Source organism: Prionailurus bengalensis, chromosome D4, assembly GCF_016509475.1.
Source record: "Prionailurus bengalensis isolate Pbe53 chromosome D4, Fcat_Pben_1.1_paternal_pri, whole genome shotgun sequence".
NCBI classification, from domain to species: Eukaryota; Metazoa; Chordata; class Mammalia; order Carnivora; family Felidae; genus Prionailurus; species Prionailurus bengalensis.
Genome location: NC_057359.1, coordinates 32,716,440 through 32,735,882, shown reverse-complemented (window position 1 = coordinate 32,735,882; position 19,443 = coordinate 32,716,440). Strand labels below are relative to the sequence as shown.

The 19,443-nt window shown below is 39.9% G+C and overlaps 1 protein-coding gene and 1 non-coding gene across 10 annotated transcripts in view; one reads left to right on the top strand and one right to left on the bottom strand.

Annotated features, from left to right (window-relative positions):
• KDM4C (lysine demethylase 4C) overlaps positions 1-19,443 on the bottom strand; it is a 430,619-nt gene that overhangs the window by 53,136 nt on the left and 358,040 nt on the right. For all 9 annotated transcript variants that reach the window (XM_043565681.1, XM_043565689.1, XM_043565686.1 and 6 more), the window contains one exon: positions 11,558-11,743. In XM_043565681.1, coding sequence (XP_043421616.1) covers positions 11,558-11,743 — 186 coding nt within the window. The remainder of the gene's footprint in view (positions 1-11,557; positions 11,744-19,443) is intronic.
• Positions 15,951-16,069, top strand: LOC122475476. The gene has a single exon (XR_006295176.1). It is a non-coding gene; the product is annotated as a 5S ribosomal RNA (ribosomal RNA).

The window sequence follows — 19,443 nt, the reverse complement described above, 5'->3', positions numbered from 1 at the left end:
TTCCAGAAAATATATCTGAGATAATGTTCTTTTACCCAACCAGATTAAAGGATCAGAAAAAAAGTCTGGAAGGGCACCTGGGTGGCTCAGTCAGTTAAGCACCTGACTTCGGCTCAGGTCATGATCTCACAGTTCGTGGGTTCGAGCCCCGCGTTGGGCTCTGTGAAGACAGCTCAGAGACTGGATCCTGCTTCAGCTTCTGTGTCTCCCTCTCTCTGTCCCTCCCACATTCACATTCTGTCTCTCTCTCTCAAAAAAAATAAACATTAAAAAAAATTAAAAGAAATAAAAGTCTGGGGAAAGGCTATTCTAAGAGAAGAGATATTTTTCTGAACCACCTGGGACCTGACTCTGCTTTCTGCCCCCAGATGAGGATGTGGCCTTGCTGACCCTGCATCTGATTCAAGAGCCAACTCCTTGCAAGAATTTCCTTAAATGGAAAGGCCTAGCCTCTTTTTTTTTTTATTTTTTTTTTCAACATGTATTTATTTTGGGGACAGAGAGAGACAGAGCATGAACGGGGGAGGGGCAGAGAGAGAGGGAGACACAGAATCGGAAACAAGCTCCAGGCTCTGAGCCATCAGCCCAGAGCCTGACGCGGGGCTCGAACTCCCGGACCGCGAGATCGTGACCTGGCTGAAGTCGGACGCTTAACCGACTGCGCCACCCAGGCGCCCCAGGCCTAGCCTCTTAAAAGTAAATTCTTCCACAATGGAGATGTAAGCCCTTAATATAGAGCAACTGTATGGTCACAAAATATGACTTTTATTCAGTTCCAGCAGCAGCCAGCCCCATGCAGACACTGCCATAACTGGGGAGAGCCCCAACAGGGAGCAATGTGTAGGAGAAGTGCCACCCCCAGGCATTCAACCTCTGCTCTGCCTGCATGGCCTCCACATTCTGATCACTTTCCATATCCTTGGCTGATTAAAACCAGAATCTGCAATGGAGGCATCTGTTCTCTGTTCCCACAAATCCAAAACCCCTTTAAACACTTCAATTAGCATCAGAAGTGGGTTGAAGATTCCTGCAGCTGGTGCCTGAATCAGAACTGGTACAAAGACCCTTACCAAGTAGCCAGGCTTTGAGAAAGATCTGGAAAAGGGGGAAGGAAAAACAAATAAGCTAGAGATGGCTCAATTCAAGGCAAAAGAGCCTCAGGTCTGGGGTCTATAAGGTCACTGTAGGTTGCTTTCTAGGGAGCATGTCAGTGGAAACCTCTCCCCACAGCCAGGTCCAGTGACTAAACAGCAGGCCCAGTAGAAGGCAGGATGGCCCACAGTGAGACTCCCTGGCTCTTGCTGCCTTCACTAAGAAGCCAAGAACAGTGAGATCCCCAAAGGGAATTAAGCCCAGGGCTCGGGGATGTGCTGCTCAAGCCCTTTTTATCCTGACCAAAAGCATGGGGGAGAGAAGCTCTGTGCTCGCTGATCCCACCCTTCCTATGGAAATGGCTATGGAAGTAGGAGGAGGAAGTTAAATGTGGGGTATTAAATAGAGAATAGAAAAATTTGAGGTAGGATACATTTCATTTTGTTTACAAAATTAAGAAAAAATGATGTCTTTACTGTTTTTACCTGATAAAGTGAGCAAGGGAAAGATTCATGCCAAATGTAACTATTCTAAAATGTCTGTGCTAAAGACCTCTCCTCAGAGGCTAATCTGATGTTAACTTTCTATCACCTGGGATATGTGGATTGAGATCTCAACAAAATACTTCTATTGATGAAAGGGTAAGGGATTCATTTTATTTACTGTATGTTTGATTGAGGAAGATTGATCAGATTCAGGCCTGAATCACTGTAGTATTTTTTTTAATCCTTATTGAGAATTTTTTTTATTCCAGACCTTTTCTTTGATTAGAATTCTGTTTTTCATTATCAGTGCAAAGTCAGCAGGGCATTTGGAAAATAACTTATGTAGAATGTAAAATAAAAAAACATATATAAACCCAAGATGATTGTGAGCAAGTCTGAGAAGAATAAAGTTGGCCATAGCAAACATAACTGAACAGAATGGGAGCTGGCAATATGCAAAATGTTATGAAAAAAACAACATCCACCAAAACAATTCTACTACCTACAAAACACAAAGACACCCACCCAGGTCTGGGAAACAGGAAGAGACCATTCAGATCATTGTTAGATGAGTTTTGGCTAAATTCTGATTCCCTTTCTTTTCTTTTCTCTTCCTTTTTTTTTTTAATGTTTATTTTATTTTTGAGACAGAGGCAGAGCATGAGTGGGGGAGGGGCAGAGAAAGAGAGACACACACAGAATCAAAAGCAGGCTCCAGGCTCTGAGCTGTCAGCATACAGCCGGACGTGGAGCTTGAACTCGTCAACCGCGAGATCATGACCTGAGCCAAAATCGGATGCACGACCAAGTGAGCCACCCAGGCGTCCCTGGTTCCCTTTCTTAAAAGAATGGAAGAGAAACTAAAAATGGACGAGCTGAGCCATAGAACTGAGCTCCAGACTAAAGGAGGGAAAACGGAAAGGAAAAAGAAAAGGTGGATTCATTCCAATGCTGCATTTGATTGGTCAACCCTGTTGGTGCTGAGGCAAGTTCACTGGCATTAGAAGGCCACATTTAGAGCAGACAAAACTCTTAGTCATAAACTCCTCTGTGAATTCTACCTGACTGTCTTTGTAGAGTTACTGGCTTCCTTCTTTGGGCTCCCAGATAAACATTTTATCTTTACTTTTATCTAGCCTATCTTGTTACAGTAATAGAATATAGTAGTTAAGAGCCTGGGCACTGAGTCAGGTTGCCTGGTTTTGACTGTTCTTCCCCTTACTACCTATGTAAAAAATAGCAAATTGCAGAAACCTAAGCATCTTTTGCGTCAGTTTCCTCATCTGTAAAAAGGGATTAATAATAGTATCTACCACAAGTGGTGCTTTGAAGATTAATGAGATAATACTTGTAAAGCCTTTAGAACACAACTGATGTTATGTATTAAATAAGTTTTGTCATCATTTTTTCATCTGCTTAAAACAGGTATGTGAATGGAGGCATGTCAGAAGGAATGTTTACTGTTGAGCTGAGAAGTTAAAAATATATATATGTTTTTATTCCCAGGACACTCCATGGCCCCTAGTATATTGAACTGAACAGTTTGAGCAATCTAACTGAAGTTCTCTATAACTAACCTTTGTGCTGGATATATTTCTCAATGACCTGGTGCTGAGGACATAAGTGGTGAGATAAAAAAGAGGAGGCAGACATTATGGCTGGCCAATTTGTTATCAAAGTTTCCCTCCAATACCGACAATCTTTAAAAAGTGGCTTTATTTTCCTTGGTTTCAGTTCATTTAAAAATCTTGGAATGGGATCACAATTTATGAGGTTTCTACCTCATTCCCATCCTTTCTTCAAAAAGTTTAACATGTTTGCAAGTTTGGAGAACCATCCTGAAAGGATAATGAAAGGGAGCTGAAAACCAGAAGGCTGCCTTCTAGAGAGTAACCTGGGTTGCAGTCTGGAGCTCTGGTGCTGGGTACGTGAGTGGTGACGAGATGGTGGGCCTACCCCCAAAACCATTCACAGCCCATGAGAAATTAAAAGAATTTTAGACAAAACATCAAAATCTTATATTTTTCTGAAAATCCTAAAAATGACAGTATCGATGGTGTTAGTATTTTCATTGCTTTAGTGTTTCTTAAAAGAAGATAAGGATTTTTTGTTTGTTTCTTTTTAGATAAGTGGTGCTTAGGTGATGCTTGAAGTTGGGATTTTCTACACCTAAAAAACACTGAGGCCAATTCCATGCCACTTGATCCAATGGTTCAAAGAAGAGAAAACCAAGACCCCTAAAATTTTTATCAGCAACATAATACAAACACATGTAGTGTGACAACGTATGCTGTGACATATCAAAAGACCAGTTAATGGTAATAAGAAAAAAACGTATTAATAAAGCCTTAAAATTAGAATATAAAAATAAATTTATTAAATATAGGAAAATTGGACACATAAACATAAACATTTTTGATCACTTGAAAAATTTTTATTTTTCTGCTCTGTCACTAATGTGGCTCCGTTGCCCAAGTAGCCAGTGCTCACATGAAACAAAAAACAAAAAACACCCTTCATTCCAAATGTGGTTGCTAATAGAGCACCTATAAAAAAGAAGCTGAGCCTGGGTGGCTCAGTTGGTTAAGCGTCTGACTTCAGCTCAGGACATGATCTCATGGTTCTTGAATTTGAGCCTTGTGTTGGTCTCTGTGCTGACAGCTCAGAGCCTGGAGCTTGCTTCAGATTCTGTGTCTCCCTCTTTCTCTGTCCCTCCTCCCCCCCCCCCTCAGAAATAAATATTTAAAAAAAAAACAGAATCTGGGCTCCTTGATGAGTTGCTGATTTCAGTTTAGAACAATGAAAATCAAGATGATTTTGCCATTGCTTATTGAAATAAAGCAATGACAGTTTCAAACATACCTGGAAGTGGTTTTCAATAAGGAAAATAAAATCACCTTGAAGAGGCCCCAAATAGTCAAAGTGTGACAGAAGCATCAAGAAGAAAATTACAAGTCAATTGGTACTCATTGAGTCTATAAAAGGCTATGAACCAAAATGATGTTCAAAGGGTCAAATAATATAAAGCACAGCCAAGCAAAGTACTTACTGATGTGAATTAAATAAATGCTGCCTGATTACAAAAACATAAGCCTATGACCACCCATCATGGGCCCAAGGGGCACCATATGTTAAAATGCAACATATGGTGAAATATAATTCTGGTCTTCATGTATATCGCATGTATATCAGAACTAACTGGACTAACAGTCATAAGCCAGAGTCAGGAGTAGACTCAGGGAAAATAGGTTTCTAGAACAGTAGAACACTGTGGGGAGATATTGCTTAGGTACCAATCTGGGAACTGAGGCTACCTTCTTCCTCTGGTAGAGTGTGTGGTCTTGTTGACCTTGATTCTGTGTAAGAACTAGGGTGTTTTCATGTTTATAAGCATTTTATTAAATGAAAGTCATGGATAATTAGTTTTCTTGAATGAGTCCCAAATATAAACACCTGTGGTACAGCAATATATTGTTTGCTTCAGATCTGGCAGCACCTAACACACAGGCAACTGCGTATGCTCATTAGGGAAATATGGCCAAGGGAAGTTTTGTTATGATAGGTTGCATTCACTTCCACCCTCTCTGGTCAAACCATTTCTGCTACATTTCTATATCCCTGGCTAATTAAGTGGAAATTTACAGTGGGAGCATGTGTTGGGTCTTTATCAATCCATAATTAACATGAAACACTGAAGATTCATTGTAATTAATGAATTCATATAAAAGTGTGAACTGATTTCCCAAAGGTTTTTTTTTTTTTTTTTTTGCCATTACGTGTTTTCTCAATAACTGATACTGGAAGTAAAATATGCTATACAATATTCTCCTGTGATAAGAACTATTCTAGGGTGTAGAATTTAGGAGCTTTGATCATCCATTGTTCCACAAGTTGGTGAGGTAAGAGCTATTTTTGCATACCAAGAGAAGACTTTATTAAGTTAGTTTTGACAGGTATCTTTACCCGACACCACCCAAAGGTTAGTTACATAAGCAGAGATTAACCAGAAGAGCCATCTTGCCCTGAGCCCATCACCAGATCCCATGCAATGTGGGTCCTGTCCTGAGCCAAGCATAGTGATGGCAGGGAAGAGTTGTCCTGAAGGCTGCCTGAGGAGCTCACCTGAAGACATGAAGCCTGGGAAAAATAAGTCAGTAACTGCTGAGCAAGGTCTCAAGTTCTATTACAAAGATGAATGCCAGAATAGGACACGAAGGATGGATAGAAGGGCAGAATAACAAAAGACAAGACAACTTCCCAGAGCGGGAAGTACCAATACAGAAGCCAACATAACCACTACTTTCCATTATCCACACCAATAACACAACCTGGAAATAAGATGCACATGCAAAATATCTAACACACCCTTGACATAAAGTTGCTCAATAAATACTAGTTCTCTTTCTTTCCTCTAATCCCAGTCGTTAGCATTAGAGAATTATTTCAACAAATTTATATCAAGCAGCTTCCATGGATGGTCAAATGCTAGTTAAAGAGACAAAATATTAATTAAACCTAGTTAAATAATCTAGTTAAAAATAATTTAGTTAAAATAATATTGAATAAAATAATACACAAAATACTAGGGAAAAATTGACCACTAAGATGTTTTCTCTATAAAAGTTCTTCTTTGGATAGGTATCTGTCTCCATGTTAATAGTTACAACTTAGAAAACTATGAAAGAAACAAATTTCTCAAATGTCATGTTTTCCAAGAGGAGGAGAGGATATTGAGATAAGAATGGTGTACCTCATATAAGATACCTAAGGTATCTGGATGGCTCAGTCGGTTAAGTGTCCGACTCTTGATTTTGACTCAGGTAATGATCTCATGGTTCCTGAGTTTGAGCCCCACACTGGGCTCTGCACTGACAGTGCTGAGCCTAGTTGGGATTTTCTCTCTCCCTGTCTCTCTGCCCCACTCGTGCACTCTCTCTATCTGTCTCTCTCTCTCAAAATAAATAAACTTGAAGAAAAATACCTTGTTTGACCCCTAACTATATGGTCAACTAATCTTTGACAAGCAGGAAATAGCCAATGGAAAAAAGACAATGTTGGGAAACACTGGATGGCAAAAAATGGTGCTGGGAAAACTGGACGGCAACATGCAAAAGAATGAAACTGGACCGCTTTCTTACACCAAACACAAAAATAAATTCAAAATGGATGTAATACCCAAATTTGAGACAGGAAAAGATCAAAATCCTACGGTAGAACACAGGCAGCAACCTCTTTGACCTTGCCCACAAGAACTTCTTACTAGAAATGTTGCCAGAGGCAAGGGAAACAAAAGCAAAAATGAACTATTGGGACTTCATCAAAATAAAAAGCTTCTGCACAGTGAAGGAAACAATCAACAAAACTAAAAGGCAGCCTATGGAATAAGAGAAGATATTTGCAAATGATATATTTGATAAAAGGTTAGTATCCAAAATCTACAAAGAACATAGCAAACTCAACACCCAAAAAACAAATAATCTAGTTAAGAAATGGGCAGAAGAATGAACAGACTTCTCCAAAGAAGACATACAGATGGCTAACAGACACAGGAAAGATGCTCAACATCAGTCATCATCAGGAAAATACAAATCAAAACCATGATGAGATACCACTTCACTCCTGCCAGAATAGCTAAAATTAACAATACAAGAAACAGGTGTTGGCGAGGGCGTAGAGAAAGGGAAACCCTCTTGTATTGATGGTGGGAATACAAACTGGTGCAGCCACTCTTGAGAACAGTATGGAGATTCCTTAAAAAGTTAAAAATAAACTACCCTATGATCCAGCAATTGTACTACTAGGTATTTACCCAAAGGATATAAAAATACAGGTTTGAAGGAGTACATGCACCTGATGTTTATAGCATCTTTATCAACAATAGCAAAGCTATGGAGAGAGCCCAAATATTATCCATCAATTGATGAATGGATAAAGAAGATGTACACACACACACACACACACACACACACACACCATTGAATATTACTCAGACATCAAAAAGAATGAAATCTTGTCATTTGCAAGGATGTTGATGGAGCTAGAGTGTATTATGCTAAGCAAAAGATGTCAGAGAAAGACAAATACCATATGATTTCACTCATATGTTGAATTTAAGAAACAAATGGATGAATATATGGGAGGGATAAAAGAGAGAGGTAAACAAACCATGGAGGGAGGTGGGTGGGGGTTGGGTTAGATAAGTAATGGATATTAAGGAGGGCACTTGTTACAAGAAACACTGGGTGTTGTATATAAGTGATGAATTATTGAATTATACTCCTAAGTCCAATATTGCACTGTATGTTAATTAACTAGAATTTAAATACAAAATTGAAAAATAACAACAAAAAAAGGCCTTATTCACTGCCATGAACTAATATATAAAGTGCCAATGATTTTAGTGTTTCTACACTGCATGTATGGAATAGTCTAATCCAACATGAAGGTTTATTGAAGTAAGTTGCCTCAAAAAAAAGATCTGTGCATGCCATCTTTCTCACATCCATTACCCTCCATTACTCAGGTGTCTCTTCCATTGGACACCTGTCTAGTTTACTCAGGTGTAAGGAGACAGACCCTATGGTAGTTGTACTTTGCAGGAAGTATATAATTTATGAGTAGTTCATTGTTTGCTTTGGAGAAGGAATATGTTCAAGGATGCCAGTTTCAAAACCATTTTACTATTTATTGTGTTCTTTGGTTTTTCCTTTTCCTTATCAAACATTTGTGCAAGATCTACATAAGTAGGTTAGGAATACATCCAATGGAACCTTCTGAAATATAGCCAGAAAATAGGTCACACTAAATCATAGCAAAGGTGGGTGGTCAAGTACCACAACACTACAACAGAAACACATGTGCAGACACAGACACACAGACACACACACACACACACACACACACACACACACGAATGAAATCTTACATTTGAAAGACAGCAGGTGCCAGTCAAAAAGTATGCTCGACAAAAACACTGAAAAATATATACTAAACTTTAGATTAAAATAACTGGGATTAGCTGTGCACTTTATATAATGTATTCATAGCTTTAAGACTTTGTAAGCTGCCTATTTTTTCAAATACCACCTTTTCAATTAAAAGGGTGCTTACTTCTAATGGAAGAATTCATTACAATAAATCAGATGAGATTTTTGCACTCTTATCCAGAGTGATTTTATGCTCAAAAGCTCAATAACATTGAAAAAACTATTATATTTAAGACATTTTTGGCATTAAAGGAAGGGTAAAGTTGCCTTAAAACAGTCCTTTTTGGTTCAAAAAGCAAATAATTGGGAGAAAAAAATAAAGGAAACAAAAACCCTAAAATGAGTAAAAATGTAGACTCTATTGAAGGAACTGCAGCTTTATACTTCATTTCACTGAAACTAAATAGGCATCCTCTGTTCTGTAGAATGACTGGATTAGGCTGCCAAGTTAGCCCGAATTTTATTTACAGTTTTCACTGCTATGATTCAGCAATTGTCCATTACTCTCAAATAATCAAGGTATGGTGGAAAATATAGCCACATTATGGTTCCAGCTCTTGAGAGCACAACCCCTGGCATATGCAATTTACACAAAGAGAAATACTGGAATGAATTTGAACTTTTGTATGCTTGAAAACTAAAGCATATTCAGTGTAAACAGGGACAATTCACAATGCTCTGAACCAAATTACCAGATTCCATGAATTCCTTCTGGTTAGTTGTCAAACATTTTGGGGAAGAATCCATACTTGAAGTCCAAATGAAGAATAAGGGATAAGTAATAGCTACCAGAAATATATTTTGGAAATGTAGTATTCACAGTACTTCCTGCCAGAGAACTTCTCACGGCAATTTAGAAATGCTAAAATGTTACCTTCATAAGGAAAAACTCATTTAATGTAAATTATATGATGTTTTCCTCACATTTGACAAAGTGTACCAAACTTAAAGTCAATCTATAGAGGAGAGTAGATGTTCTTTTTGGTCATCATTTATGAAACAAACAGTAATATAAACATGACTGAACCACACATCACAGTTAAGAGGAATGAAGTCCTGATTAAACATCTGGATCTCTTTAATAGCAACTTCAATATAATCATCAGTAACCACAGAGCTTTGGAATATTACAATAAGAATGTGTGATCCCAAGCAAAGCTTTAGATGAACACCTCTAGCTCCATTCAGGGTTTGGAGTTGGGAATTCAACAAATAATAGAGTATGAGCTGAAAAAGCACTGACATTCCAGCACCTGTTGCTCATTAACTGAATCCACTTGGACAAGGAATTATACTTTTGGCACTTAGGTTGCTTATCCTTGAAGCAGGGATAATACTACTCATGTGGCCTCATTCACACAGAATTGTAGCACCAAAGCCAGCAGCAGCACAGCAGTAGTAAAAGAGAAAGTAATAATATGGCTTTCATTTTCTGAGTGTTTATTCTGTGCCATGGACTAAAAACAACATGGTGAGCATAGGCATGCCATCATTTGTAGACAAGGAAGCTGAGGCTTAGAGGGCAAAACTTGCACAAGGTTGCATATGTACTTCTGGCAGAATCCAAGTGTGAACACAAACTACTCTGACTCTGGAGGTCATGATCTGATTCACATCTCAAATGCATTCCCATGTGTCATCTAATGAGGTATTGATGGTACACTGTAAATGGCAAAGCACCACAGTAATGCAATGTGTTATTACTGCCATTTTTTAAAGTTTTTAAAATGTATTTTCTTCTGAATATATAATACTATTCTTAGCAAGAGCCCATTAATTCAAGAAATTAAGGGAAAAGCATGAATGAATATGCAACTTGTCACCTAAAACATGGAAAATAAGTTTAAAATAGAGGTGACGGTGGTGTCATTTCGTACATTTGTACATTCACACACATCCACACAAAGTCTCAACCTGCAAACATCAAGTATCTCTCAAAATGCCAATGGAAGTTGCTGGAATCATTAAAAATCCAGGAGATTTGTTGTGTATGGGTCATGACTCCCCAAGTCCATACTGACACCCTGGCAGTCTGCTCACAGAAGGTTATTAGAGACATAGGACAAGCATGTTAGGCTGCAAATAGTCAGTGGCCAAGCCTCCCAGGGATAACAAAGGGCAGCAAGTTAGCAAAGCTGAAGCTTTAGCCTCCTTGTTGGCAGCAAAAAACAATTACAGGGAACTGGAAAAGTAACAAAGGCATATCAACCATCTCCACACTGTCCTAGTTTTTCTAAGCACTTAAAACAGACAAAAGATTCCATTTACCAAGGACAGGTAAACTAATTTATAGTTAAATTCACACGCTATTTACTTGCAAACACTCTTTTCTCAGAAATAGGTTCAGTCCTGAGTGAAATAGAAAAAAACAGAAAAAAGTGACCTCTATACTTCCCTTCTACATTTCTCCTTTTCTGAAATTGTCCTCATTCCTCCTAGGGCCTCCACATGCTATACCTAGCTGATCCCATCACAGACAACAAGGACCCAAATGTTTATGACCACCTCCATTCTCCCTTTACTGTGTTACTGCTCTTTGTTTCTTCCAGAAGAGATGAAATAAAACCCAAAGGCCAGAATGTACAGGTACACAGATTAAACACTGCATGTTTTCAAGTGGTACTTTCACATCATTCCCTTCTCAGAAGTGATCTCACCTTCATCCTGGATATGTGCAGTGCACAATCTATACAGCCATACTCAGTTAGACCTACATACAGATCCAAAATCAGAACAGGCATAAAGAATTTTATTCATTCATCTGTTCATTCACTTATTCAACTCAATAAATAATTATTGTATCTAGCATGTGCCAGACACTGATGGGTCCTGGGCAAATACAAGTAAATAATAATGTACAATCCCTGCCCTCAAGGAACTCACAGTCTAGACATGTCAACAATAAGTAACATTACAGAGTAGAGCATGCTAGCCATGGGACAGGAGGGAATTCTTATGCAGTCCTGGCATCAGGGAAGGAAAGGAGGGCCTTACCACATTTGGGTTGACCTTATGTCGAAAGCATGTGATGTTCACCACGTATGGCCAATCATCAGGCTCCATCAGCACCCCAGCAGCATGAGCACATGTGACATGGAAGGAGGCTGGGCAACGGCCATAGGAACACTGGATGCAGGCTCCAGAGACCTTCTTGACCCGGTGTCTGCAGAAGATGCATTTCTGTAGGGTGAAAATGAAGAATATCAATTCAAACTCTGTAACTCAGCTTATTTCCACACTTCAGAGAATAATAGCTATTAGAGATGCAGAAAACTGATCACATCAACAAGTCCTGGCCCTCCAGGGGCCCTAGTGGTGAGAGCAACTGTGAAAATATAAGTCATGTACTTCTAATGAAACGCACTGCTATGGTCACATACTACCAAACACATGTTGAAACATCTGTGGTTAAGAAAGCCAAAGCCTTTTGCATATGCTTCTCCAGTCACAGTGAGGAAAAGCCCCCAGGGTGCTCCTATAAATCACCCATGAATGCTTAAGTTACCTCCCTTTTACCTCCTGCATGGCAGGACTTTTTGTACATCAAGAGATAGAATATGGGTTTGGAATACAGGTACCTACTCTCCTAAGTTGGATGAAGTCTTCAGAAATATCCAAAATAGCACACAGATGGTCTAATTTTTCTATTTACAAGGAACTGTGTTAAATGGCCCAATGTGGAAAATAGGGGCTCAAGTGCTTAATAATACACATCTGAACCCTACATGACTGACACAAAAATATGCTTCCCAAAGTAAGAAAGTTGAAAATCACCCCAAAGGGCATGATTTTGTTGAGTATTCATAGCTGACTATGCCTGAAGAGAGAATGAAAATAAAAACAGCAATCTAAAAACTACCACAGTCTAAAAATTAAATCACATACAGTTGGCCCTAGACATTATTAGTATATTTGTTATGAAAGATGAGAAAAATCAAACAGCTTCACTATATGTACAATTAGTAAATACTTAAGGACTAGAAACAGTGGGTGTAGAATAAGGTTCAGAAAGCAGAAGAAACAGAATGATCTAAAAGCTTGACTTTTCATTCCTATGAATAAAAAGGGTCTGCAATCTGATCAAATGCTGGTGTGCTCTTTTATAGGAACATTTTCCTTCCTGGGACAGGAACGGTACTTAAACTCAATGTCTTTTGGGGATTGTAATATTTTATCACAGACCTTAAGAATCAATGTGCACTTAACTTTTCACTCTTCTTTGCCTTCACATCCGATCAGCAACTTCAGTCTTACAGATTCTGTACCTTAATCTTGCTCTGATCTTTCCCTATCCATCTATATCAACTGCCACTGCCTCTGCTCGTGGTACCCAGCATAGGAGTGTCCTCCTAACCGGTCTTTTATTTCATTCCACTTCAATCATCCTCCCCAGGAAAAGGCCAGTGATCTCTTTACAACATAAATCTAAGGTCAGCCCCCTGCTTAAATGTCCTTCAATGGCTTCTCCTTATCTCTAAAATATTCCAGAAAAAAAGGAACAGCATGAGATGGAAGAGGAAACCTTAGAAAAGGCTCTTATGGTCCATATGAGCAGTCTTATTTCTCACTAGTCCCCATAGGGGCTCTACACTTCAGGCATTTATCTGATCTCCCTATACATCTAGATTCAATATACAATGAAGCATTTTTAAAGTGGGGGTTAAGAATGTGGCTTAGCTGATTTAAAAACTACACACAAACACACAGAACTGAAACAAGATCCATTATAATCTGAATAAAAGCATTATTGAATATCTTGATGTCTTGGCAATTCTTGTTATCAGTTTCAATACATTCTTGGTAATTCTTGGTAGTATTTTTTTTAATACTTATTTTTGAGAGAGTAAGGGGGAGAGGGAGACAGAGAAAGAGAGAGAGAGAGAGACAGAGACAGAGAGAGAGAAGGGGAGCGGCAGAGAGATACAGGGAGACACAGAATCTGAAGCAGGCTCCAGGCTCTGAGCTGTCAGCACAGAGCCCAATGCAGGGCTCAAAATTACGAACTGTGACATCATGACCTAAGCTGAAGTCGGATGCTTAACCGACTGAGTCACCCAGATGCCCTGTTATTTTGGAATCTTTTTGCCAATTCCAATCTTTTGAAATGTGATGGCAGATATAATAGCAAAAATTCATAACAGGAGCCCCAGGCATAATCAATCTTTTAAGAGCCTAATCATACTACCTAGATGTCAGCATTTGAGTAAGTTCAGATAATGACAGATATGAAAGGAGAAACTGTTTCTTATTTTCCTCATTAAATAGGATTTTTTAAGAGTAGGAAAGAGTATTGTAATTTAGCTAATTAATGAATTGGTAACTCCAGCCTCTTCCATCATTAGCTTCCTCTTTAAACAGAGACCTTCCAGAAAAGGTGAAGGAGGAGTGCATGGGTGGCTCAGTCGAGAGTCTGACTCTCGATTTCAGTTCAGGTCATAATCCCAGGGTCATGGGACCAAGCCCCATGTCAGGCTCTGTACTGAATGTGGAGCCTGCTTGGGACTCTCTCTCTCCCTCTGCTCCTCCCCCCACTTGCACACATGCACACACAATCTTTCTCTCTCTCTCAAAAAGTTTTTTAGGGGCACCTAAGTGGCTCAGTCAGGTGAGCATCAAACTTCACCTCAGATCATGATCTCACAGTTCATGAGTTTGAGCCTTCATTGGGCTCTCTGCTGTCAGCATGGAGCCTGCTTTGGATTCCACTTTGGATCCTTTGTCTCCCTCTCTCTCTGCCCCTCCCCTGCTCTCTATCTCTCTCTCTCTCTCAAAAAAAAAAAAAAAGAAAGAAAAAAGAAAGAAATAAAAAGTTTTTTTTTAAAGGCAAAGGAAACAGAGATAATACACTTAATCCCAGTGAGGATTCAATCCTTGGAATCTAATAAGGGAAGGGCCCTCTTTTCCCCCAGAGGCAGTCATCTCTAAGGATACAACTTTATCTTTTGCAAAATCAATCTAACTTCAGACTAGCATAATTTGATGCTTTGGAAGATGTTTATTCATAGAGTTGGAAAGTTTGACTTAAACATCAAGCAGGTTCTTGAGGAGATAAATACATAAAACCAAGTAGGGGAGCCATTCTGTATCTTATAGTATAGCCTATGTTACATTTCCAAACCGCATTTTCACTTGCTGACTACTAAACCAGCTATTCTGTACCCTGGATGAAATGTCTATGGCAATCTGACACCTACACAATGTCTTAGCTACAGAATTTAATTCAGCAGGGCAAAGACAAGGACAAATAGATACTTCTTAAGAAATGTTACAGTGGAATAAGCACTATGAAAGAAGTAGAGACAAAGTGCTATGTGGAACCAGAATGACTGTGCAATGAGTCATGCTTGGAGGCAAGACAGGGAAGAAGGCCTTCAGGAAACACATTGCTGATTGGATCAAGATGGTAGAGTCAGCCTGTGTTACAAACTTCCCAGCTTCAACCCCTAAGTAAAGATAAAGGAAAAAGAGTGAAACCCTAATAGTACTGACTATCAAGAAAAGGTGTAACTAACCCCAGGGAGCAAATCCCCAGAAAACAGTAGATATCTCTGAGGAGACAGTTCTGGTAAGGCCAGTGCCAAGAGTGGAAGCAAACACCTAAAAGACAAGCTACCCACTGTCAGACCAGCCCATGGCCCATCCTGCCCCAATTATCATCAGCAGGTGAGGTCATCCTATCTGATCTGAATCTGAGTCCTGTGATCTGACCCATCATTCACCAACAAGACAAGTAGATTTTCATTTGGGCTGAGAAAGAAAAAGTACACCCATGATGTGTAACCAAAATACAATCAGACATTTTAAAAACCAGAAACATTTGAAGGAAAACAAAAATAAATGAGAGGTGCTATGATTATTACCAAATAGAAGAATATCTGACCTAAGGAGTCAGGTAAGTGAAAGCAGATGAGTTTAAAAGAGGTACAGTACAGATGATGATACAGATTCCAAAATATATCCCATCAATTAAAAAAAAAATGAACAACTACATAGCTCTAAGACATTCAAAATATCATTGTTAAAAAGAATCAAGATGGAGTGCCTGGGTGACGCAGTAGGTTAAGCGTCCAACTCTTGATTTCAGCTCAGGTCATGATCTCACGGTTTATGGTTCAAGCCCCACGTCAGGCTCCACACTGACAGCACAGAGCCTGCTTGGAATTCTCTCTCTCCCTCTCTCTCTCTCTGCCCCTCCCCTACTCATGCTCACTCTCTCTCTCTCAAAATAAATAAACATTAAAAAAGAAGAATCAAGGCCCGAGGCGGAGGGTGGCAGCAGGCAGGCAGACAGGCAGGCAGGCTGGCAGGGGCATGGGTGAAGCGCAGCACCCGCTGGGCTTGGGACTTGTGGAGCAGGCTCTTGAGGCTCCCAGCTGCAGCCACTGGCATCTATGGCCATACCACCCTGAACACGCCAGATCTCCTCTGATCTCAGAAGCTAAGCAAGGCCGGGCCTGGTTAGTACTTGGATGGGAGACCACCTGGGAATACCAGGTGCTGTAGGCTTTTGCCTTTGGCCTCCTTGACCTCTCCTTTGGCCCCCCACCCCCCACCCCGTCCCTCTCTCCCCAGGGAGCGTGGCTCCTGGGGCCAAACACACCCCAGCCACTGCTCCCTCAGCCCCTCCCCAGCGGCCAGCAAAGCGGCCTGGCCAGGCCCCGCCCCGCCCCGCCCCGCCCGCACACCCCACCCCATTTCACAAGGGGCACGCTCCCCGCACCCAGCCAAATCCCACTGCACCGGGCTGGAAGCCACACCCAAACTTTGCACCTTTCCTGACACACCACCCACACCTGCACCCGCACCCGCACCCACACGGAGGGGGGGGGGGGGGCGGTGCGGGTGGGACCGGGGGTTGGCGCCTGGGGCTGGAGGGTGGGGGTTGGGTGGGTGGATAAAAAAAAAAAAAAAGAAAAAGAAAAAAAAAAGAAAAAGAAGAATCAAGATGTATTGGATTATATCCCAAATTAGCAACTGGAAGATGGAGCCTATAGAACAGAGAAGAAAATATCAAAATAAGTAAAATAGAACACAAATGCTAACCAGTTTGGTAAAATCCAAATATTCTATTATCTTTCCAAAAAGCGTTTTAGAGGAATAAAAACAGACAAAATAACAGAAATTTTTTCCAGACCTGAAAAAAAAGCCCAACAGGTAGAATCAAGTAAAAAAACCAAAAAAACAAAAAACAAAAAAAAGAAAAAAGAAAACAAAACAAAAGAAAAGAAAAAAGAATCACCTAAACACATCTTAGACTTCAAAATAAAAAGAGAAAATCCCAAAATCTTCCAGAAAAGAAAAGAGAAAAATAAGATTACCTTCAGATCTCTAATTTGCAAAAGTGAATGTTAAAAGACAATGAAGCAATGTCTTTGGTTTCTGGAAGAAAATTAAATTTGGTCTATATTCAGCCTAGTTATCATTCAAATGTGAGGTCAAACATAGGAATTTTTCCTTCTTCTTTCATAAACAAGGATCAGAAGTAAGTGTGAAGTGAAGAACAACCAAAATGCTAAATATGTAGATAAGTCTAAATGAATATTGACTTTATGCACAATAATAGTAATGTCTTCTGGGTTTCAAATATAGAGAACATGAACAGATGACAACTAAAGCGTATAAGAAAGAAACGGTAAAAGTGACATTTAAAATGTTCTAAGGTTCTTGAGTTGTTTGGGACAAGGGTGAAAGTACCAATTAACTTACAGTGTGAAAAACGAAACAGAATAAGGAAAAATAATAAATTCAAACAAAGGCATGAAAGGAAGGAAACAGAAGCAGCACAGACAGGAGTAAAGGGAAAGCATATTGTAATCTGGCAGAACTGAACTCAAATATGCCAGTATGTTATGTGTAAACAGACTAAACTTTATAGACCATGGGTAGCAAACTTTTTCTTACAGTGCCAGATAATAAATGTTTTAGGCTTGTGTAGTATATAGTCCCAATTGCAACCACTCAATTCTGCCATTGTAGCACAAAAGCAGCCATGGATAATCTGCAAATGATGAGTGTCATTGTGTTCCAGTAAAACTTTATATACAACAATAAACACACACCTTAGTTTGCTGACCCCTGCTTTGGCCATAGGCACATATTTGAAGATAGTAGGCTGAGAAATGATAGAGTTAGTATTTAAAAGTAGCCACTCTAGCAGCAAGAGGGATCAAGGTGGAAAAACCATTAGGAAGCCACAGAAAAACTGAGGCACAGGATAATGAGGCCTTGGGTTCGGGAAACAGCTATTAGGAGAAAGGTAAACTTTGAGTTTTTTACTCTTGTTACCCTTTGTTGATAGAGGTTCTAGGTGTTCCTCTGAATAGAGCTCCGCACTTAAGATCAGGGTTGAACACACCAGCATTCTTCTCAAAGCTAGAACAAGCAATCCTAAAATTCACATGGAACCACAAAAGGCCCCGAATAGCCAAAGTAATTTTGAAGAAGACCAAAGCAGGAGGCATCACAATCCCAGACTTTAGCCTCTACTACAAAGCTGTAATCATCAAGACAGCATGGTATTGGCACAAAAACAGACACATAGACCAATGGAATAGAATAGAAACCCCAGAACTAGACCCACAAACGTATGGCCAACTCATCTTTGACAAAGCAGGAAGGAATATCCAGTGGAAAAAAGACAGTCTCTTTAACAAATGGTGCTGGGAGAACCAGACAGCAACATGCAGAAGGTTGAAACTAGACCACTTTCTCACACCATTCACAAAAATAAACTCAAAATGGATAAAGGACCTGAATGTGAGACAGGAAACCATCAAAACCCTAGAGGAGAAAATAGGAAAAGACCTCTCTGACCTCAGCCGTAGCAATTTCTTACTTGACACATCCCCAAAGGCAAGGGAATTAAAAGCAAAAATGAACTATTGGCACCTCATGAAGATAAAAAGCTTCTGCACAGCAAAGGAAACAACCAACAAAACTAAAAGGCAACCAATGGAATGGGAAAAGATATTTGCAAATGACATATCGGACAAAGGGCTAATATCCAAAATGTATAAAGAACTCACCAAACTCCACACCCGAAAAACAAATAACCCAGTGAAGAAATGGGCAGAAAACATGAATAGACACTTCTCTGAAGAAGGCATCCAGATGGCCAACAGGCACATGAAAAGATGCTCAACGTCGCTCCTCATCAGGGAAATACAAGTCAAAACCACACTCAGATATAACCTCACGCCAGTCAGAGTGGCCAAAATGAACAAATCAAGAGACTATAGATGCTGGAGAGGATGTGGAGAAACGGGAACCCTCTTGCACTGTTGGTGGGAATGCAAATTGGTGCAGCCACTCTGGAAAAAAGTGTGGGGGTTCCTCAAAAAATTAAAAATAGACCTACCCTATGACCCAGCAATAGCACTGCTAGGAATTTACCCAAGGGATACAGGAGTACTGATGCATAGGGGCACTTGTACCCCAATGTTTATAGCAGCACTCTCAACAATAGCCAAATTATGGAAAGAGCCTAAATGTCCGTCAACTGATGAACGGATAAAGAAATTGTGGTTTATATACACAATGGAGTACTATGTGGCAATGAGAAAGAATGAAATATGGCCCTTTGTAGCAACGTGGATGGAAGTGGAGAGTGTTATGCTAAGCGAAATAAGCCATACAGAGAAAGACAGATACCATATGTTTTCACTCTTAGGTGGATCCTGAGAAACTTAACAGGAACATATGGGGGAGGGGAAGGAAAAAAACAAAAGAGAGAGAGAGGTTAGAGTGGGAGAGAGCCAAAGCATAAGAGACTCTTAAAAAATGAGAACTGAGGGCTGATGGGGGGTGGGAGGGAGAGGAGGGTGGGTGATGGGTATTTAAGAGGGCATCTTTTGGGATGAGCACTGGGTGTTGTATGAAAA